This window comes from Sturnus vulgaris, chromosome 4 (genome assembly GCF_052056855.1).
Source record: "Sturnus vulgaris isolate bStuVul1 chromosome 4, bStuVul1.hap1, whole genome shotgun sequence".
NCBI lineage: Eukaryota > Metazoa > Chordata > Aves > Passeriformes > Sturnidae > Sturnus > Sturnus vulgaris.
In genome coordinates, this window is record NC_142246.1 from 29,179,556 (window position 1) to 29,202,921 (window position 23,366).

At 38.7% G+C, this 23,366-nt stretch overlaps 1 protein-coding gene across 1 annotated transcript; it reads right to left on the minus strand.

The window, feature by feature from the left end:
* Nucleotides 1–1,128: 1,128 nt before the first annotated feature.
* CNOT7 (CCR4-NOT transcription complex subunit 7) lies at nucleotides 1,129–23,361 on the minus strand. Its single transcript, XM_014873451.2, has 7 exons — nucleotides 23,243–23,361; nucleotides 22,469–22,676; nucleotides 22,037–22,230; nucleotides 19,036–19,197; nucleotides 13,289–13,433; nucleotides 5,576–5,686; nucleotides 1,129–2,825 (listed from the first exon to the last, which is right to left on the minus strand). Exons 2-7 carry the CDS (start codon nucleotides 22,583–22,585, stop codon nucleotides 2,697–2,699), a joined length of 858 nt encoding a protein of 285 aa, XP_014728937.1. The 5' UTR covers nucleotides 22,586–22,676; nucleotides 23,243–23,361; the 3' UTR covers nucleotides 1,129–2,696.
* Between the last annotated feature and the right edge of the window lie 5 nt (nucleotides 23,362–23,366).

Below are 23,366 nucleotides of genomic sequence, written 5' to 3' on the forward strand. Positions count from 1 at the left end.
ATGTCTAGACAGCTGGAACTGTGCCTGCACATGAATTTTTGTAAAAGCAATTAAAGCTGGCCACTTCGGAAACAGATTTCAGACTCTCAAGTTTACATGTAATGGTCCTACACATAAGAAATTACATTTTTCATAATCTCTACAATTCACAATTTAAATCACTCCTTAATGGAAACTAAATCTAATTTTGCCAAGGAAATGAATGATGCACAGATGTCTCCCCAGCTGCAATCAACTCTCAACAGACAGATCACAGTGGTCAGACCAAGAGTTCCCTCACAGAATAAAGCATAACCTGTTTCATGATGACCAATGGTTTTTGAGAAATGCTTTTGTTACTGGAAGAAAACTCAAGGGTAGAATTCTTTGAAGTCAAATACTGGTCTAGTGGAAGGTGTCACTCTCCACAGCAGGAGGGTTGGAACTGGGTAATCTTTAAGGTTGCTTTCAACCCTAACCATTCTATGATTCTATGACAGGAAGCAAAGAAAAGCACTGCACAGCATATGGGATACTCAGCAGTCACTTCAAAAGCACATTCCCATCGGCACTGTAACTTTTACTGTAGGCACACATTCAGAAGGCTCTAAAAACTTCCTTTGATCCTCGATTAAAAACCTACTTCAATACAAAAACCTATTAAAGTCCTTCAAAGTCATTCTGCTCAAGTTAACTAGATAGCTGCATCCATATGCTTTAGGCAAAGCTACTACTTTAAAGCAAATGCTTCAAACTTCAGGGGTTCTTCATTCCATGTCTATGCAAACTTCCCCTGGAGGCCACAGTAAGAATTCATCCTGCTTTCACTATCACTATCTTAAAGCCAAAGACAACTGAAGTTAAAACAAGTCACCATCATCTAATGCATAATGGTATAAAAGTAATAATGGGATTAGGATGCTTCAGAAGTAGATTGCAATCACACCTCTTCCAACTCAGGACATCAAGAATTAAACGACTGGGAACCCATGAACACAATTCTGCTCCGAAGGTGAAATCAGTCAGGGAGCAGCGAGTTAGATCCCTCTGTATCAGCATGTAGAAAAGAACTATCATGCCTAACAAAACAGAGCTGAACTGACTAAATAATTACATTCCAGGAAAAATTTTGCAACAAAACCACCAGTCTGTTGTTATGTAAGAAAACATTTCTTAGGCCTTTATTTACAAAAGCTTTAAAAACAAATACCCTCTGTTATGCAAATTACTTGTTTAAAAAGGACCGCCCAGTTACATCATCATAATTCAATGAGAAAAAGGTGTTTGATTTTTTTGCTTTAAAGTACAAGATAAAACAGAGTAATTGGTGAACATTTGGAGATTTTTCTGCTATTGATTTCCGTGTCAAACATACGTACGCGCGCACACGCACAGACACACGATGTCATGCATTCCATCATTCCAGGCTAGTATTTAGCTATTCAGTACCAAAAATCCTTCCTGCACAACTGCTCTGTACACATGCTATGCAGAGTTAAGAACATACTTTAGGGTCCTTGAAAACAATATATCTAAAATATATTGTAAGATATACTCAAAAATAAACTAGCATTACACTCCTCAGGTAACTTTATTAGCTCGAAGTTATTTATATTTTGTTGTCTTACAACAAATATCTGTAACATCTGTCGTAACAACTACAAAAAAACATGATTTAATTGTCCTCCTAATTCAATTTAAATAGCATTTTTTCAGATCTTTGGGGTTTATCTTCAACTAAACTGACTTACAAAAATCATGAAATCAAGTACATAATAAATATGACTTCATAAAAAATATCTGAGGTGTACATTACTAGGATAAAAGCCACAAGGTTAATCAAGGGAAATGTGCCGTTACAAGACTCCTACTTTTCCATTATCCTTCAGCTCTCAGCTTAATGGCAAAAAAGCTAAAGTCATAGCTGTTCTTTTCCTGAAGGGTGTAAAGCTGTTTTTTCAAGCCTCTTTCCCCCATCACAGAGCGGTTTTCAAGCAGCAGGCCAACTAGCAGTTGACGTGTGCAGGATGTGTTGGAAGATGACCAAACACTAGTAAAGTAAGAGCAATTACTATGATTTCAGTAGTTTGTTTTGCTTGAACAAACAGATTATGCAGCAAATAAGACCCATGTGTGGGTTGAGATACCAAGGAAATACAGCTTGAAGCTGCTGAACTTGGCAGATGATTGTTTTCTAGCTGAGGGCAAAAGAAAAAAACCAAAACAAACTTCAAATAAAACAGAGGATCTGAGTCAGAGTTGCTCTCTAAAGTGCAAATTTGATGGTCCACAATCTTGAATAGCTAAAACGCCTGCATACTGGAAAGAACAGACATGAAGGGGGAAGTTAGTTATAATCAGAGCCAATTAATTTAGAGAAGGGAGGGGAAAGACAAAATTGGAAGAACGATGTAGGCAAGTTTACCAGAATATTCATTATCATTCAACTTTCCCCTTCTCTCTGCCACACTGATCCTATACACACTTCTTTACAAATGGGCTTGTTAAGAGGCCAAAATGTAACCCAGAAAATTTTACGTATCAATATTAAGATCAAAATCTGTGATAGGAACAGTCAAGTTTAGTACATAGAAAGGCAGAAAAGAAAGTGTGCTGAGAAAGGGGGGAAAAAAGCCTTAATTGTCCAAGGGGTTCAATCGGAGATAAAACCTATATACAAGCATGTGGAGGTCAAAAAGACGGCCTTTCATTTCATGTCATGACTGTTTGTTGGCTTCTTCTTCGTAAGCATTTCCTGTGCCATTTTGTACATAAGATGAGCCAGAACCAAGACCGTATAAGTGGCCACAATATTTGGCATCGTCAATGTGATCTTCAAAGAACATCTAAAAAGTTAAAAGAGAGACATTAATTATTGCAAAAAGAAAAGGTTCTGTTTCAATAGAATTGTAGAAAGGATTTTGAAAGATTAAAAATTTCAACGAAGATATCAAATCCCAAGGTGCAAAAGATGATATAATTAGTATAATAAAACACTTAATCTCAACGCATTATCACAATGTGTTATATAACACATATTTAAATCTGTCAAGAAGTACAATCAGTCTTCCTGTGCACCTCTCCCAACTAAATGGCCAAATGCAATGTTTTCACAATTTGGTATTATTAGTCACCACTCACATACCTGCAAGAGCAACAAAGCTATTTCTCCATCAGATTTCTGTGGTGCTTCTTACAGGCATATGCTTAGTATCCATCATCAGTGCCCGTTCTCTTACCTCTCCTCAGTGTGGAGTTTCCACCATACAATGTCTTGGAATAGAGATGTCCTGATTTATATTATATATATTTGGGGGTGGGGAAGATGAGCACAAAACCCATTATAGAGTTTAGAGAAATGCAGAAAGATGCATTTTCAGGTCCTCATGGAGGGGGACTTCATTTAATGATGAACAGTAAAATTTTGTAACAAGACTGCATTTACACATTGCAAGTCTAAATTGCAAATGGAACCTTTCAGTGGAAGACAAAATAAAGCTCACAATATTCTGAAACTCTGCCTTTCAGACTTGGGTTTTCAAGTACAAAATCACAAATTATCATTCAAAAATAAGACACACACATACACAAATATTTTTCACCTAAAACCTTCACAGGAATCCTGGACATCCCAGTGGTTCACATTCTGAGTCATCATCAATATCAAAAATTTAAGACAGGCAGAAGAAGTATGCAGAAAGAGAATGCATGCAATATATAATCTAAACACGGAGGCCTGTATATACCACACAGCTCAAAACTTCTCCCTTTAAGCTTTGCTTTTAGCAGGATGGAAAGTTCTGTACTGTAGGAATCAGAGACTTTAATTTAAAGTTTTACTGCCCCCAGCAGTTCTTAATGAAATAAAACAGGTAGGAAAAGCTCAAAATAACAACTCTACTTTTGTAATACCATTATTTAAGTATTCCTGATGGCACGAAAAGGATCAGTAACTTTTTTGGCAGGCACTCCAAGACCCAGCAAGTAAGTTGCATCTCCTTCACACTAACTAGTAACAAAATTCTGTGCCTCAAAAAGCACTGCAAAGTGAAGTCTTTTTACTCAAATACATTTTTAAACACTGAATTCTGCTGAAAAGCTTTAAAAATCTACATTAAATGTATTTCTCTCTGCTTACTACTGTGTAAGTTTCTTATCTAGAAATGCTGTATTTGCAGAGGGTATTTATAAGTACTGGGGAAAAAATTCATTTTCAGTCCATGTCTGTTGGCTTAATTAAGCAAGTGTGTTGCCCTAAGAAACCCTCAGATTTCTACTTCTGGTAAAAGCTTTTATTAAATAAATTCAACCAGCTAGTTTGCCACCTAACTGCATCTCATTAAAGAAACTATCATGAGGTTGAACCTTTACTCTAGAAAACTAACCTGGAAAGGCTGTATCTTAAGCATGATTATCATATGCTTCCCTTTCTTTGCTTTGGATTTTGCTTCAAATTCAAGAGTGGACGTTTTCACAACACCAGGCAGACAGCAGGTAGCTGCACTGGGCTTGGATCATACCAGAAACATAATCCTTTTTATTGCATCTGTAGCCCACAACCTGCTGGACAACTGCATTCCAGCAGAGGCAGAACAGAGTGCTAGGATGAGCAAACCAGCTTAAACCATCATTCTTTATTATTCAGCTGCTGTGCCACTAATATTTGTCACAATCTCGTGGTCATTTTCTCCTTCATACAAAAGACTGGATTCCAGAAGGTAGACTTCAGCATGTAGTACTTAACATGATTAAACTATGAGGTTTGATATTGCCATCTGTTTTGACATGGTAAACGGCATTGAACTGCTGGAAGAAAGCCATGTTCTGATGCACTGACACTTGAGTGCAACTGTTCTCCAGAAGAAACCTGTTTGACATTTGATTGTTCTGCTAATGTGAAATATCCTAATATTTTCCTGTTGTATTTCCTGTTATATGCAGACAAGTAGCAAGTAAACGAGAAGCTTCTAAGACCTGACTATCCTTGCTGTAAACCTTGAATTAACTGACCTTTAAAACCTTAGTTAAACTGTGCTTCACTCAATGGCAAGGAAAAAGAATTGAATGGAAATTCTCCAAAGCAGCTTGGAAGTCATTATTTAATATACCTCTAGCCTGAAAATTTAGCTAGAAGTGGTTCATCAACACTCCTTCCCCACCTGTCAGCCTGCCACAAGCAGCAGTACACACCAGGTGGATATTACCAGGTGGATTTTTTTACTCTAAAATAAAATTGGCTTGAGTACAGTCGCCCAGAAAGGAGTCTGGCTTCAGCAGTTCATAAATCACTGCAGCAGCCACCTAAAAAATGGCACCCTGCAAAACAGGTGAGGAAAAAACATCCAAAAACAAAACTCCACAAAAAATCCGAAAGTCGGGCCTAGGCCAAAATTGGGAAGAAATACAGCAAGGAATCACTAAGGCTGGTTTACACTTAAATAAAAATACAGGTGGTCTCATTTTTGTCAAGAAAGGATTGACCCCTGAAGCCCTTCAGAGACCTCCTTAAAATACCACAGACTTAGCAGAATCAGCAATTCCATGTCACTATCAAGCACATTACTATCACGGAAATAAAAACAGTATGTCCACCTACTTCTCTCATTTTGAAAAAGGCCATTCCTGTGAGTAGAGAATCGGATCCTGCCTGATGCTGTGGTCCTATCCTTTCCAGCTCTAACTGCTCAGCCACTTCTTGTAATCCACCCTGAAAAACAAAACATTTTTGTTAAATGCTGAAAAAAGTTGAATTAGAACATGGAACAGCTATATTTGGGAAAATGTGTTACACAGACCATACAACCTCAGGCATATTTTAATATCTGCATAGTAGCTGAAACAGTCATTTTACTAGATAAATGAATACCAGGAGAATCAAATTTTCTATATCAAACAGTATTAATATTCTCTGTCAGTATTGACTAAATAAAGCCGTATCTGCAACCAACAAAACTAGTACTCCTTATGTTCCAGCTTCTCCAGTAACTAGATGTCATTACTTAACAATTCCTTTAAGATGACTGTTGATACAATGCTTTAAAAGGACAGACTACAGAGAGGCTGTAGAGAACACGCCAAAGCTGCAAATCTATCTTCTCCAGTTTAGAAAGAAATTTTTTCTCAGTAAGCTTATGTGAAAAATTAGCTCCTTAACTGTAGTCACTAAATAAATTAGTGTCCTCTCCACAACATAATAGCTTCTACACGTGAGAGCAAAGCTGTCAAAATTTGGTTTGATTTTACACAGATAACACTGATCAGCTGAAAGAGAGACATTTTATACTTAACCACAATCTTTTTATGCTGTGAGCACATGATTGCACTAAGATTTTTTTTTTTTAATTCATTAAGCTATAAAGGTACTGGCAAGACTAAAGCACATGCTTAAATATCTAGAAAGATTAAAAAAAAAACAAACAATCTTTAGTGCTGTCGTAAGCATTGAAAGGCAAAAATGTTGCACAGAGGTAACACTTTTAAATAAAGAATGCCTAGAGTTCACCTTCCCGTGCACTCAACCTGTTTCAAGTACAGGAAGAGAAGTAATAAGAGGCAAAAGCATTACAGTCAAAATTAAAACTCGTGGAGCTATAAAGGAGTCCAAACTGAAAATCAGATCAAACATTATGAAAATTCCGGTGAATCTTATGGCAACATGTTTGGGTCCAGGGTTTTGTTTAAAATGATGGAAGCTTCAATAATAACATTCCCAAATAACACCTACAAACTAACATAAAAACTTACTACTTCTATTGCTAGTTTTAGTCTGTCTTGAGCAGCAGAAAAACACCTAACAATACCTGATCACTCCCTCCACACCACAATACCCTGACCCAGAAGCAAGCCCTTTCCCCATGACTAAAAAAAGACGTGAGGTGTCCCAGAATAACCTCAATGTCCTAGCCATGCCTCATCCTGACTACTGCAAAAGTTTAGCCTGTCCTGGCTGGAATCAGGACATTATCCATTTCTTACTCTATACTATGTCACGTCCAAATCTTCTAACTTCCAACTATATACATATATTCACACATACAAGCACAGATACAATTTCTACAGTCAATGGCCTTCCCTCTGAGATGTCTGTTAATTTAAGTCCATTACTGTGAGTTTTATTTATCCTAGATGTCTGCTGGGGCAGGAGGGCTGGTGTGCTGTCAGTTCATTACAAGTTGCATCAGGAGCTCACAAGTGGTGTATGTGGACCACGCCACACTCATTGGCTACAGCAGTTTGGCATACAGTGGCAGTGGCATTCAGCAACCAGTATTATACAATTCAACATTACAAACTGTTCTTACCCAAAAATCAAATCCCCTTGAAGTACACATCATTATGTTTCCCCATCCCTCCATGGGGAATTTTTACCCAGGTCCTTGAGTAAAAACAATCTCACAGATGGGTTTGCTTTTGCTTGAGACAGGACTAATCCAAACTGTCTTCCCTAACATGCTGCTCATATGCACAATGGGGATTTATCCCCTTCTATGGTTGGTGGAACCTTGGGTGTTAACTAAGCAGATGGCCTCTGCTTAATGTAGAAGCCAATGTTAAAAGTTTCTACCACCCATTGCTTTCAATGATTTTAACAGTCCATTGTACCATCTAATTTTCCCATTGGATGGTGCACGATAGGCAATATGATGCACATACTCCATACCGCGCTCTCTGGACTAGGTGTCTACAAGGTTATTTCTGAAATCAGCGCACTCCACTTATTCCACATGACATCAGTGGCATGATGTGTGGAAGGGACTTTCCCTTCAAACTTCCAGACCAGCACTGGTAGTTGGGGTGCCAAGAGGAGCTGTGCTTTGGTGCCAATTGCTTGAGGCAGCTCAAACTCCTCCATAAATGCCAGGATCTCTTCTTCAACTGGGACACAGCAGGCCTCAGATCCTTTGTACCCCAACTCTAGAACCCAGCTGTCATTTGGAGCACTTACTTCACACCTTGTCTGGTGTGAAACACCAGATTGGCCCAAGGGCTACTGGATGAACAATCTCCCATTTAATTTGTTCAAAAGCTTGTTGTTGCTCAGGACCCCACTTTAAATCATTCTTCTCCTGGGTCACTTGATATAGAGGACTGATAATTTGACTGTAATCTGAGATATGCATCCTCCAAAAACCCACAGCACCTAGGAAAGCCTGTGTTCCTTTCTTGCTGCTTGGTGGCGATCTAGCTGCTTTGTTTGTTCACCACATCAACTGGAATCTAATGACATCCATCTTGCCATTTTGCTCCTAAAAACTGAATATCCTGGGCAGATCCTTTGACCTGACTTTGCTTTATGGCAAAACCAGCCTTCAGGACGATCTGGATTATTTTCTCCCCTTTCTCAAAAACCTCCTCTGCTGTGTTCCCTCATACAGTGATGTCATCAGTGTACTGTAAATCTTCTGGAACCTCGCCCTTTTCCACTGCAGTCTGGATTGGTCCATAGCAAATGATGAGGCTTTGTTTCCACTCCTGGGGCAGTCGGTCCCAGGTGTACTGGATGCTCCTCCAGGTGAAGGCAAACTGTGGCCTGCACTCTGCTGCCAAAGGAATGGAAAAAATGCATTAGCAATATCAATGGTGATACTGAACTGGATTCCAGTTCATACTGAAGTTCTAGCATATCCGGCATAGTGGCACATAGTGGTGGTGTGACTTCATTCAGGCCATGATAGTCCACTGTCAATAGCCCATATAGGCTTATTAAAGGGTGAGTGGGTCTTGCTGACCACTCCCTGTCTCTCCAGTTCACAAATCAGCTCATGGATGGAGGTCATGGAATACCCGGTGTGAGCGGTATTTTCAACGGTGCACTCTTGTGGTTGATACCTGTTGTTCTCTGACCCTCAGCAGTTCCAAAGCAGAAGGGTCTCTGAGAAATGAGGCAAGTTATTCAGCTGTCTAATTTCCTCTGTCTCCACAGTAGCTACCCCAAATGCCCAGATGGCATTTTGGGTCCTGCAGTAATCTATGCCAAGGACACACAGAGCCTCTGTGTATCTCAATAGCAGAGACTCTGGTCCATACTGGTGGGGCATGGGGCATCTCTCCGGTTTGCTTGAGTCTTTTGAATCTGTCCACAGTCTTGGGACAGTCTTTCCACGGTCGAAAAGCAGGTTGATAGGAAGGAAAATAAATGATCTTCATATTACTGAAGTCTGTCACCTGAAGGACTGTTTTTTCCTCCTTTCACTGACATCAATGCCAATGAGCTGGTGAATGACAATGGTGTGCTCCATACAACTTCTGCCACATGGATTGTGTACAATGGACCATATCTGGATCTACAGAGGACTTCTTGTTATTTGAATCCTTACAGATCCAGCACAACTAATTCTCTCAGGTACTGGATATCTTTCTCCATGGTGTTGCACCTGCCTGGGCATACCACTAGATCAGCCATGAGAGAATACCAGAGGCTGAGAGTGTCTGTCCTCTACCCAAATGACCCCCAGGACAGGCATATCAGATGCTTGGCTTCACTACCATCTAGTTTCATATTGTGGGCCATGATATTCCAGCATCAGAGCAGCCAGCTCATCCAGGGCTTTCATGACTGGCAGCTGAAATCTTTTCACTTAGCTCACCCAGGGATACGAATTGGGTGATTATCTCTGGCCCTGCCTCTTCCTCCTGTTGTGAGAGCTGTACTTCCTCTTAATCCTTCACCATGCAAACTGATTTGGTCCTGGATTTCTTCTTCTGTAGATGTGATGGTTACTGATGTGAGTTATTCTTTCAGTTTGGCTGCAGTTTGAGTGGTCACAGCACCTGTTCATCTGCTTTCCTCCTCTTCCCCTAAGGGTTCTCTCTAGCACTGGACTGTGTCCAGTAAAGAGTAGCCAGGCTCAGCATGATTCAGTAAGTTGATTCTTTATAGAGTTGCCACAGCATTCTTCTTGCAAATATTCTGTCACTTTATCAGGGTCCTGTAGTGATACTCTCAAAACATTGGAGGAGAGAATTTTCAAAAAAAATGGCCCACTTTATCCCACATTGCATACTACTCATGACTATCTTTCCTCAGACACATCTCTGATTAACCTTCTTAGAAATCTCTGTCCTGATTCTAGACATGGTGTTGACTGTACTGACTCTAAACATGGTGTAGACCACACTGAGGAGACATAGCTGACATAGGAGCAAGAACATGTTTTCCTTAACATCCAAAAGAAATTGAAAATTCTCAAAAGCTATTCTAACAGGCCTGAAGAAGAAAAAGGTAGCAAAAAGCTGGGGAAAGCTATCCACCCCTATTCTCCCCACAGACTGGGTATGATTAGCAATGGATTCCCAGAGGTAGTGCTAAGGTAAGGGTAGGAGAACAGCACTGAATATCCCAAATGATCCTCATTGCCTTTGGTATTATCATGTCATAAACACGACTCCAATTCATACAAATAACATACATCAACAAAGCAATCCTGATTTGAAAAACAGCACCCTGATGGGCACATAGCACATATATAGAAACATATATGGGCTTAGGTACCACACTCACAAATAGACCAAGCTACATTATAACCATTGGCTCTGAATCTAATAGGACAAATACTTAGATGAAATTTGTTTCCAACCCACTCTGATCAGATCTCAGCCCTTCTTGCCCCACACTAGGTGCTAAGTAAGGCTGTCATGGTTTAGGAATTAGAGATAAGAAAAAAAACAGAAATAGCAACAATAGTAATGACAGAGTGTGCAAGACAAGAAATACAGAAACACCCAACAATAATAGCTGATCACTCCCTCCACCACACTAACCTGACCCAGAAGCAAGCCCTTTCCCCAGGCCCAGAAAATGATGTGAGGTGTCACAAAGTAACTTCCATGTCCTAGCCATGCCCCCTCCTGACTACTGCAAAAATTCACCCTGTCCTGGATGGAACCAGAACAAAAAATTATTAGACTGTTGAGATTCCAATTTAGGTAAGGCTTTTGCACTCCAGATAGGTATGCTTCACTCTTGGAGAAGGACAAATTCTTCCCAAATTTTCAGAGTATCAACCTTCCAAGAAAAAGGCCACAGAATAATTTACATAATCACACAATCATGGTCAACAGCTAATCTACTTCAAACTCTCATTTCACAGCACAGTCACAGAGTTTATTGTTCTGTACAAAAACCCAAATTAAAAGAAAGTTTCCAATGAAGTCTACCAATCTAGATTATTTAGGATTGCCACTACTATCAGGTTTGGAATTGTCTACATGCTTTTTAGACTGTAAGCACAAATTTAACCTATAACAGATTAATATCTCAAGTCAACTCTCAATATGCATGCCAGTAAAGTCATAATAACAGACTGTAAGTTCACGGAGTACTTAACTTCCACAAAAAAAGCATCAAACAGATTTCCAGTTCTGAAGCCTACTTCTCTTTCCAATGCCAAGAATCTTTTTTGGGTGTGTGGGGGCAGAGAGTGGGGGACCTACAGCAGATCAGTGACTATATCATACAAAAAATAACTTAGACAAGTCAATAAAAGACAACTGCACAGCTGTTCAATTCACTGCAATTTAATAAAGATCAAAAGCGACACAGATTAGGAGACAGCATATGCATTTTTAGAGTCACAACACTAAAAGTTTAGAAATTTGTTTCAGCCAGCTTCTCTCAGTACAGTTCAAGTCCACCATCATTTCATCACTGGAAAATTTGGAGAGGTAAGATAGTCCATGTCCCTTCCCCTGCTGTCACTATCAGTCTGCAGGTTAGGTAAGTGGATCAAAATTTACTGCAGGAAAGCTGACCTACATATTCAGCTCTGAAAAAAAAAATAAAAATCACCCTTGTTCTTATGGTTTGCCAAAATAAGACCTGTGAAGGCTTTTCTTGTCTTCCAAAAAAATTTTAGTGTCTCTAAACAATGCAGGTTACACAGAACTATGCCTTAATTATGCCAGAAACTACAATACCCCCTTTCCCAAGCCCACTGGGAATGTCACCTCTGAATGGTGACATGGAACATCAATTTGTCACCTTTTCTATGTCACTAAATTTGGAATATACATTCTGTTCTTGCAAAGTGTGTCACCAGATAGGCACCAGATGCTCCACTTTGCTTCACTGGGAGTGAGAAAACGAGGACCTTCTGGGGCAGGCTCCCCCTCATCCCTAATTTAAGATTCCTGAAGTTTAGGAGCATTTAATTTTTACTCCTGGCATCTGTGGAGAAGTGTTTCTAAGATGTACCCTAATACACAGCCATTTTCCCAGATGATTATACCAATAACAATTGTATATGAACACAGGTAACTATACTTTTCTTACTAACTGGAAGGATGATCTACATTTGACATTAATTTGATTAACAAAGGATTCACACAATTTACTTCCCACAAAAGTAGGCTACTACTCAAAGTGACACATTCTGCTAGCTCATCTCAGAAAGAAACATAAGACTATAAACAGCACACAGATCAGCAGTTCAGCACGATGAACTGGCAAACCATTCCTTAGTTATGATTTGATGTTAGTAAGGTGAGTGTTCTCTTCTTCCTGCAGGTTTTCATTAAGAAATCCTAGAGAATTAAATTACTTTCCATAAAAGCAACAAATCAATTGCCTCAGATGAGTGATGCACCTCACTCCAACAGCAGTCAAGACTCTTAATAGCTCTTTGGCAAGTAAAGCTGTTAGCAGCGCCTTTAGTATGTATCTTTCACTTGCTGTCTTCCCCTTCACACACTTAGCACCAGTTCCCACTCACTCTCCAGTCCAATAAGGTATCCAAATTTTATGCCTGATAGAGTAAGCCAATTAGTAGTCTCACTGGCCTGACATGAGACATTAGTTTCTAGTTCATTTTTTTCCCTAGAAGTCACATGTTGCCCCTGAACATATGTTGTTGTTTATCTTTGCTTATGGAGCCATCTGAAACATTTTTCACTTCGTTTCTCTTCCCAAGACACTTCCACATCATCTTTTTGCAAATATCTCTGCCTAGATGACTGCAGTCCTTTAGTGGACTGCACAATGAGGAAATACGAGTATATTAGACCTATCAATTCTTATGGCTAAGGAAATGAAGAATTAATTCCAAATGCAGGTTTATCATCTATCAACAAAGTATTGTAAATACAGTTTCAACATAACATTTTTAACTGGTAAGCAGTTATAAAAATTGATTTGGATTCTTGCCTGTTTTTAACAGTATCTTTAATATTAAATATATAAATCTTGAGACAACAATGCTTAATATGCACCATCAAAGCAAAAGCAGACAATAAAAACAGAGAAAGTATTTTTAAGCATGACGTACTCAGTCCAAGTGCAAAATTTTTTCCAAACCATTAACAGATTACTTACCTTCAGATTTTTGCAACTCTTCATGAGATATTTTACATCATAGATGACAGGGAAAAACAATCGCAGTATCTCAAAGAAGTCCAGCTCTTCCTCAGGTAAATTGGAGTTTGTCAGGATCTTGATCAGATAGCCAAAGTCATATCCACTGCAAATTAATAACAAAAACAATCTAAGCAAGTGACTTAGAAGTATCCTTCTCACTTCCAACATCAAGACTCCACTGCACATAGACAGGGTTTTCTGCTTAAATTCAATGCAATTAAGACCAGCTTCTGTGAAAAAAACCTAAACTTCAATATAAACTGCCCCGTTGCAGAATCCAGAGAAAACGTTTCAATTTAGTCTGAATGAGGCCAAGTGAAGACACAAAAAGATCTGCCTACAGGAGTTTCTCTCAATCCTGAAATAAGGTAGAGCTGCTGGGTCTTCATCTGATAAAAAGAACTTCCACCAGAAAGACTCCTAAGCTAGCTTTTTTCACATAAGAGTGGAGTTTCTCACTACAAACTGAGACAGAGAGAGACTTCTACAGTTCTCGACATCCAAAAGATTAATGAGTTTCCAGAGCCAATGCACGTTTATGCCTGGAGGAAAGTCTAACCCTCAGCAACAAAGAAGAGGAATTGTCTTTCAACTTTTCCAATTAAATCAGCACAGAGACAAGTAAAATTTTTAATAGCTTGTAGACTATTATTCTTTCTGGAGGCAATGACAGAATAAGCTGGAACAATTTGTGTGTGTACATGTAAGTCTGCAGGAGGCTGCAAGGTAACTGAGCAGTGCTTACTCGTTAGAAGAAATGGTGGTATTATAGTGTCTACATGGTAGAGAGAAGAGTTTGGGAAGGCTTCCTCCTCCAACGGCAGTAACGGGGAAACAGTGTACTTTTACAGAGTTATGAGAGGAAACAAAAGGGTTAAGCACAAGAAAGACAGATGTCAGGTATTAAAGCAGGATTGAACACCACAATAAAAAGGAGCGGTGACTAGTCATGCTTTTTCCTAGGAGGGCAGCGATTACAAACCAGATTATTCATGAGCTGACCATGAAACTCATCTGTTCTGATCCCTTGTAGAGATTTTAAGGACTGCTTAAGCACTATACTAAATGGAAGAGTGATACTTTCTCTTCCATGTTATCAAGTTTGCATTGAACCAATCAGTTCCCAGATTTTACTGACATATAATTTTAAAAATGCCTAACAAAGAAGATAAAAAACACACAGCAGGGCTGCCTCTACTTAAGACTTTACAGTTTTGCTATTCAAGGAACTTTAGCATAGAGCTGAAGGATGATTCAAGTGAGCAGATAGCCACCACAAACTCCAAACTTCTAGCTTAAGACTTCATGTTCATTCTTGATTACACAAGGGTCATACTCAAAACCAAGACTTCTTCAATTTGGTAAATACTGGCCAGGATTTTAAACTGTGAGTTAAGCAATAAAAAAGACAAATTAGTTAAGAGCACAAGACTACTGATCCTGCAGTTATTTAGGATCCACAAAGAATGAGGACTTTTGATGTAGGCTCAAGGCTTCAGCTTGCACACTCAATATAAATAAGTTTACTTTTTTAACCTTTTGTATACAATAAGACTATCTCTGTCATCTTTTTACTATGAATTTCTAGACAGAGGGTAGAAAAACCTTGCACATACTGGGGTAAATGGATTGTTTGTTCAAGTCCATTAATACAAGATGTACAATAGTTATAGACTATTGCAGATCTCCCATGGGGGTTTCCAGTGCTCTAAGCAGAAATTTCATGTTGAACAAATCCTGCACTGCATCTGGTACTTTGAAGCTGTGCTGGCCAGCCTCTGATCTCCACAGCAACAACCACTGGCCAGGGAGCAAAGAAGCCAAAGATAAAGAAGGATTCCAGTTGACTCTTACAAAGTAAAAACTGTAGTAAACTTGGCAAAACAGTAGTTTGGAAGTTTAATTTAATTAGATAATTTGAAGGGGAAGGGAAGCAATGGGAAAGCCCATATCAGCATAAAGCCCTCTACAGAAGAGGAAAAAGCCACATTCGCAAAAAAGGCTGTTCCAAAAGATGCAAAAAGCACTGTTCAGGATTATGGAGACTTACTCCTTTAGTCTACAGTTTATTAACTCACTGAATTCCTGACAATGATCATCCTCAAGGATGATAATGTGTTATATTAAAACTTTCAAGTGAAAAAAACATATCTGTGCTACTCTTCAAAATAAAGCTTTTTTGACTTGTCTTCAAAAGAAAATGTATATGAATAAAATAATAGAAAACAGATGCTCTCAAACACTTCTAATTTCTTTAAAGGAGGAAGTACTTCAAAAAAAGTCAAGATTCCTTTACTATTCATATTGAGAGGGAGCAAGCTATTACAAATAGCAATTTTGACTCAGAATTACAGATTTTTATCACTTGGAAATTGTAGCAGATCCAAGCTTACAGGCATATAATCTGTCACTCCAAGATTAAGATAGATCCAGTAAAACGTAAAACAAATTTTGAGTGGCCACTGCCGAATGCTAAGAAAAGGCTAAGAAAGTCCATGGTGAGCAATTATGTAATTATCTGCTCATTAAAGAAGTTTTCTTCTATTCCTCTAACAGTGATTAGTGATTGGTTTATACCCTGAAGCACACAGGCTTCCTTGCCTTAAAAAACTTGCACCATTTCTAATATAATCACCTGAAACTGCTTAGCACAGCAAGCCACAATCTGTGGAGCTATACAACACAAGCACTCACTCTTACACTCGTTTTGTTTTTTCACTGAACATGGACAGTTCTAAGCAACAAGACAAGAGTAAGATCAAACATGCCCCTATTTCTTTCCCTTACTATCAAGAAAGAATTCAGATAGCCAATTAACAAAGAATTCTACTCAAGCACAAAGCCTCTGAAATACATCAAAACTTGCAAGAGCTGACAAAGCTTTAGTTCATTTTATAACACTAACACAGAAATAAGGCAACAGATTAACTTTTACTAAAATCAGTTAGACAAAAATTATTATTGAAACACATTAGCTTGGAACTTTGCAGCATCCCAAGAACATCTGGGTTTTTGTTTTCAAAAAAGCATGTTTTCACAGACCCTCCAAGGGCAGACAGGGGAGGTTGCACACAAGTGGACACTCAAAGCTTCAGCAGAACAGTCAGTTGAACAACAACAATATCAGCATTTGAGCTGTTCCTTCCTAACTTGTTAGACAGTCAAGCATTCACAGCTCTTTTGACTGATAAAATCACAAATTCAGGGCCTCTGCCTCCTTTCTCATTGACTCAAATATATCTTAGCATGAACACACACAAGATTTGATGACGTTGTCTATGAAGTTGAAGTTGCAATACACAAGATTTGGAGATAGTGCAAATACTTCTTCACTCATATCTGACAGAACTGCACGTCCACACAGTCTTGCCAACATGTCAAGATGCCAAGGCAGCTACATCAAATGCAGAGATAAAAAGCACACAAAGAGAACTATCGAGAAGCAAAGAGCTTAGAAATTAACTGCATAAAAGTTCAATGAAATCAAAGACTAGAAAATGAAAAACAAACCTTAACTTCAATGCTCTTTGAAAAAAAGAGTAATTCTCTTCTCCCACTTACTGTGAGACTCAAATTTTAAGAGCTAGTAGTAATTTAAGCATTTTAAGGAAACAGAGGCAATAGCAGTCAGCAACCACCAAGCACAGCTTTATCAGTTGTCAAAGAACTACTGTGCAGAGAGCCTAAGTGGAACAAATTTTCAACTGAGCATCCTGCTGCCTAAGTTCCCACTGATAGACCATAATCACTATCAAAGATGCATTTAGAAACAGCTGTTCACTATTCTTTGTGGCACATTTTATATGACCCATGCTCATTTATAGCTTTGTATAATTTTGGTTTCCTCAGAACTTAACCCATTTACTCCAAGGTTTTGTACTCAAGATCAACAAGGTCTGAAAAAGCATAACGGCTTTAAACACACTAATAATCCGTGTTTGAAAAATATCTGCTGAACAACTGTCTTAAGAAGACTTCTAAAAACACTTTCAGTGAAATCCACAACAGAAACTCATTTTAGTACAGATGAAACTGGATTTTTATTAATAAAGCCATTTCAAAAACTCTTCATAAGCTGCACCAGTAAAAAACGGCATTAATTGCACATGGCTTGCACTACACTTTGCCCAGTCTCTTAGTGAGGAATTACACACACTAAATATAATTATGCTCTAGAAAGAATCCCTAGTGTAGGAATTGCTCAGGTATATCTTATACTGGGCTCTTAGTCGTCAGGCAATATTGGAAAAACACCAGTTTGAGGCTGAAGCTGCTTCTACATGGCATCCTCTGCTGAGGCACCAGTGACATGCATAACCTGCCTCCCCTTCTCTTCAACCACCCAAGTCATATTACTGTAGTCAAGTAAATCACAAATATACATGTAAGAGCCCTTAATACCGTGTTTAGGAACCTGAAAAAAACTTAATACTAATTTGGCTTTTGTAATTATTATGAGACAATTTAATGCATTCTTCTTACATTATTCTTCCCCAAGGCTCTACTCTAGAAGCAAGACAGTGAGTAAGATTATTTTAGAGTAGTATCCTGAGCTGAAACAGCTGTTAAGTGGAAGATGGAAGTGACAACTGTGCTCAGAGGATCCTTCTTTGTTTAACTGTCTTTTCTTTTAGACCTTTCTGCTTTGGAAACTCCACCTAACACTTTCCACAAAACAAATCTAAACCATGACTTCTGCATCAATGTTATATGCACCCTTCTACTACTGTTAGACATTCCGTGCCAAAACAATTCTTATTTTTGAGTTTGTTTATTGCATAAATAATTCTCCAATTCCATGTTGTTTTGTGTTTTCCAACTACTAATAGTTACGGACAAGGAATTTTTTTTCTAATTTCATGATTTACATATTACTCACCAGTACAACATGAGAGATAAACATGTTTTAGCTGAAACTAGTTTGCTTACAGCCTTGTTCATTCGCTTTACCTTGCTGACTTCCTTAGAAACCAGCATTTAGGACATCTACTCAAAGGCATTACATAGCAATAAGCCTCTAAAGACACTGCTGCCTGCAAAAATTCTGGCATGTAGTTAGCTAAACAACAACTACTGTGTATGTTTTTAAAGTGTTAAATCTTATCAACACTCAAATCTTTCGTATTATGACAGATTCATAGAGATTTAGCATTCACATTTCTATTTCTACTTGAGAGATTGACACCGTTGATGGAATAAGCAGTAAAATATATGCATAAGGCTCATCAGGGATCTCCTTTCAAGTGGTGCAATTTCGTCTGCCCCGATTAGCAGGAGATTTACAACAAACTTAAGAGTGCTTTATAGATCTCTTCACTGATAATTCTCTCCCATGAAACAAATAATATTTCCTCAAGGATTGCTTAGGAACAGTTTGCTTTCAGTAATGTTTCTGTTACTACTTGCACGTGTACAGCGCCACCTGCTGGTTTAGCAGCTTTGTGCTTTTCAGCTTTACAATTTTCTGGTTACTGCACAAACACCAAAACTAAAAACACTAGTAAAGCCCCTCTGTCCTCTGTTCTTCCAATACAAAATGGTGTTCGAGGTATTGCAGCAGAAATATTTCCTCAGTCTTACCAAACAAGATGTAGATATGGGCTACATACACAGCATGTGAACTCAGGAGATGTGAAATCCAAGCTCTAGAATTCAAAACACCAATCAGATGTTGAAACCTCAAATATTTGACATGCAGGATTTACCTATGAAAGGAAAGCCACTTGACTCCTTCACACAATACAACTCCTGATGTCATGAGCAGTTCTGCAAAGTACTGTGTCTCAATTCCTTCCTCTTCGTGCTTTTTAAACTGGATACCAGATGTCGTCAACAGTTCAATAGAGTCCTGAGCATACATATCTTCTCTAAAAACAGAGAGGAAAAGTAAATTCCAAAATCTACAAGCCTCAATGAGATAACATTTCTTTTTTGTTATTCATTCCACAGACTTCACTAGCACAGAGCAATTCGACTTTGTTCCAGGTTAATTAAAACCGAACATTTTTCAAAGATTTTTTACCATTCCTTATCATTTCACCATTCCCAGCACCTCTATTCTTACCATATTCATAAAAAAATTAGTTCCTCCTCCTCTTCCAGTTATCCATAACCACTCTGTTGCAAACCTATGCATGGAAGTGCATCTATATAACTTACTTGGTATAATATCTGTATAAATCACTTGAATTGTGACAAATTAAATGCAACAGTTGAAGCACTAATACATTACATTACAGAACTATGAGAAATACACTCCAGATCCCAGTACTGAATTAGTTCTGTAAATAATATTTCTCAAAAGTTTTTTGTGATTTAAGCTTATGTAAATATTTAGACGTGTTCACTAAAACTTGTTTCTCAATAAAATTGGAAATGGTGTACTTACTCCATCTAGTCAATCCTTAGAATGCAGGTATCCTAACGATTTCTTTCTAAACAACCTTTTTCAAATTTAAAAGCCTATATTGGACCTAAAATTTAAGAGGATTAAATAAAATTCCTCTATGATTTGTCTGATCCTCTCCTACCTCTGCGTTTATTCCCTTTAACACTATTTTTTTTTTTTTGCAATGTCTTAAGGATTTCATGCTGAAATTCACGTTTTGGAGTTTATTTTCTCCCTAAAGTTTTATCTGTATCATTACAGACAAATCTGTTACAAAATTGTTACTTTATCTGTTACAAAAATATGGAATGGTTAAATGAAGAAAAAAATATAATGCAAGCATAAATCTACTTAGAGAATGAAATTCATTTTACTGTCCACAACATACTACTCCACAGTCTCTTCAATTACAGTTTTAAATTTTAATAAAAAACAATCAAAACACAAAAAAACCTAGACAAGACAACCAACATATCAAAATTGACTATTAGATTCAGTCATAGATCTGTATTCCTTATACCTAATAGCAAGTCATCATGCTTTAGAACATAGAGATACATCTTTTTTCCTCCCTCCCACACAGCTGCTCATTAGTTCTCCAGTTTTGAGGCATCAGTTTCTGAACATCTCCATAACACATTGAAGAACCCACCCAAAACAAATGCACCATTTAACAAAAATGGGGTTTCATTCTCGTTGCTGCTCTGTACTAATCAGTTGCATAGCATGATTAGAGAAATATTTAAGATCTTTAAAAGCACACTAAAACAAGACCTGGCTGGAACCACACACACACACAAAAAACACCTTCTAAGAACAACCAACAGTTGTTTTGCTTTAGGAGAACACTTGGCACAGTGCCACCTCCCAAAAGGATGTTTAGAAACAGACAAAAATAAATAAGTTGTCCGTCCACGTTAAAAAAAAATTCTCATTGAGTACTTACCAAGTTCATATTTTTCTATAACCTCCATCAACTAGTAACAAGGTAATTTGGTGATTACCTATATCTTGCCTTACTAAGCTGTCTTATCTCTGCAGCATCTGGTACAAGTAGACGGAAAACTACTTCTACATTCAGTTGTTTGATATTAAGTAGACTTCTGAAGATCAGAAAATAAATGAAGTGTAGCACAGGCCCTTCTTCAGAGATCAGTTTCCGAAGTTATTAATTCACTCATTTTCCTCACCATAATTAGTAATGGGTAACTTTCATCCAGCATTCATATGGCCAGGTAAGTTCAGAGATATCAAAACATTAAATCTACGCTTACTTTTCTTTCAAGAGACAACTCACACAGGACTAAATAGAGCATGTCATTGCTCAGATCAAACTGATTTATAAGCAATCCACAGCACTGCTTGTTTAAAAGAGCACAGAGATCAAGAGAGGCAGCAGCAGTTTTCCTCTTAAGAACCCCAACTACTTTGAAAACAAGTCTTTCATCTGCAGAAAAAAATAAGTCTGTTCTCTAAAACTCCTTTGTAGGCTGTGAATTTAATTCATGTATATAAAGTTGTCCAGTTCTCAACTTGTAACACAATGCCAAAAACCCCAAGGCTTAAACACGTTTAAATGTATGTGAAGTGTTTGTACTGATATTCAATTCAATAGATAATCAACACATGAAAATCTATCAGATCAATTATAGTTACTTCAGAAAAAATAAAATCAAGATACTACTAATTTTGTTGACCACCAGCTAAAGTTATAATTACAGCATCAGATAAGCATTTGATTCCCCTGAAAAAGTGAGGTTTATGCTTAAAAAGTTTTATCACTGATAAAAATCACATTTTGAAATAAAGTTAACGGTGTTATTCCAATACAGCAAAAGTCAGCTTGCCTTTTAACCAACATGTTAGATAAAATAATTCAGAATGATAACACCTGACATACTTTCTTAGTCACTTCAGTAACTTTACTTTTTTTGTTCAAGTGTTGGTATTTTCCATTTAAAGTACGTAAAGACACAATAGGTGAGTTCTATAACAACCAGTAAGAGTTAAGGTAAGGCAGAAACCCTCTGAAATGCTAAACATGAAAACACAGAGCTAACTCTGGCACTAAAATATAAAACGTCTTCCACAATTTTTTTTTAAAACTGCTAAACATTTTTGACCACATTACCAACAGTAAGACAGACTGCACAGAAATGAGGGGAAAAAAGCATGTTTGGCTCACTAAAGTTTTCCTTACATGAGTATTTATGGTATTCCAATATTACAATCAGATAGATAACAAAGTTGCTACAGTATTTATACATTTTCAGTAAGTCAGAAACAAACATTTAGCAGCACAGAAATTGAATACTTACGTTAAGTTAAATTTAAAATTAAATTGCCAAGTTGAAGTTCCTGGAGGGTATTCTCCTTGCTCATTCATAAACGTCAGTCCTAGTTGAATTATTTTCAGCAAGTCGACATTGCAGCGTAAGAGCTGGTACTGATAGTCTGCATTGCTTCTGAATTCTCCAATAGGCCTTGCAACTACTCCTGGAAATTCTGTGTCCTGCAAGAGTAGAATTAAAACTTGAACGCATGACAACCATATAGATCTAACCATATCATGGCTGAAGAGTACTGTATGTAAAATTAACTTTTAAAGAGATAAAAGATTAGGATTTAAATGTTCATGCAGTGTTACTTCCTTATGCTTTCAACTTAAAAGGATGAGCAGATTTACTGAACTCAGCTGAAGTCAAGATTTTTGCAGTATTTTGGTAGACAGACATCAAGCACCCGCTTACCATAGCTACATAGTTATACTTCCGTATAACTTGACGGATTTTCTTCATCTCTTCATCCAAGTTACAAGCCCAAACTTCACAGATTCTTTGGCTATGGTCTACGGTAGCTGCTGGCATAGTGGGGGGCTTTAGAGACCATACATCAAAAGTTACACTTGACCGAGGATTGGTTTCATAAAGAGGATTTCAACTGTTTATTTTTTTTAGCCTAAGAGAGAAAGAAAGCAGAGCATAAAAATGTAAGTCTTAAAAGACTTAAGGACCACAAGCACGCTTTATCCTTGTAGATTCCACAAAAGCAGGACAACACAGCCACCAAAACCACTATAATTTCGGCTGCGCGAGCTCAGATTACCATCAGAAGCTAAACCCCTACGGTTTCGTTAGCGACTGTTTCCTGCGCAAGGGCGGCAAGGCGCACTAGTGACACAGATACCGGAGACACCCGGCTCCCCAGGCGCTCCTGCCCCGCGGCTCGGAAGGGCGCGTTCCTGCGGATCCCTGGGCTGCGTGCAGCACGGAACCAAGCGGCAAAGCACAGTCACGCCACACCCGGGGGCACGCCGGGCGGCCTCCCGAGGCGGGAGCAGCTCCTCCAGCTCCCAAAGGCCGCGCTAACCCAGCGAACGGCGCGCGGAGACCGACACACGGTCGGCCGGGTCCCCGCGCGCGTGAAAGGCCCCGGGAGCGACCGGAAGAGCTGCAGAGCCCGAGGGTCCCGCAGAGCTCGTGCCGGTGTCCCCACCCGGTGCCCGCGGCGCCGCCCCCGCTCACCCCTCGCGCTCCGGCCGGGCCGCGGCGGGTCTGGGAGGCCCCGCGCGGCCCCCGCGAGCCGCAGGAAGCGCTGCTGCCCCCGGCGCCGCCGCCGCGCGCACAAAGCCATTACATCATCGCCGTG

Bases quoted from the DNA above. Each gene is read 5' to 3' on its own strand.
- CNOT7 (XM_014873451.2), bottom strand. From the start codon at position 22,585: ATGCCAGCAGCTACCGTAGACCATAGCCAAAGAATCTGTGAAGTTTGG. The intron at 13,434-19,035 runs GTAAATCCTGCA...ATTAATTTGCAG, and splicing joins AAGTGGCTTTCCTTTCATAG to TGGATATGACTTTGGCTATC. The intron at 2,826-5,575 runs GTAGGTGGACAT...TTAACTTTTTAG, and splicing joins CCTTTTTCAAAATGAGAGAA to ATGTTCTTTGAAGATCACAT.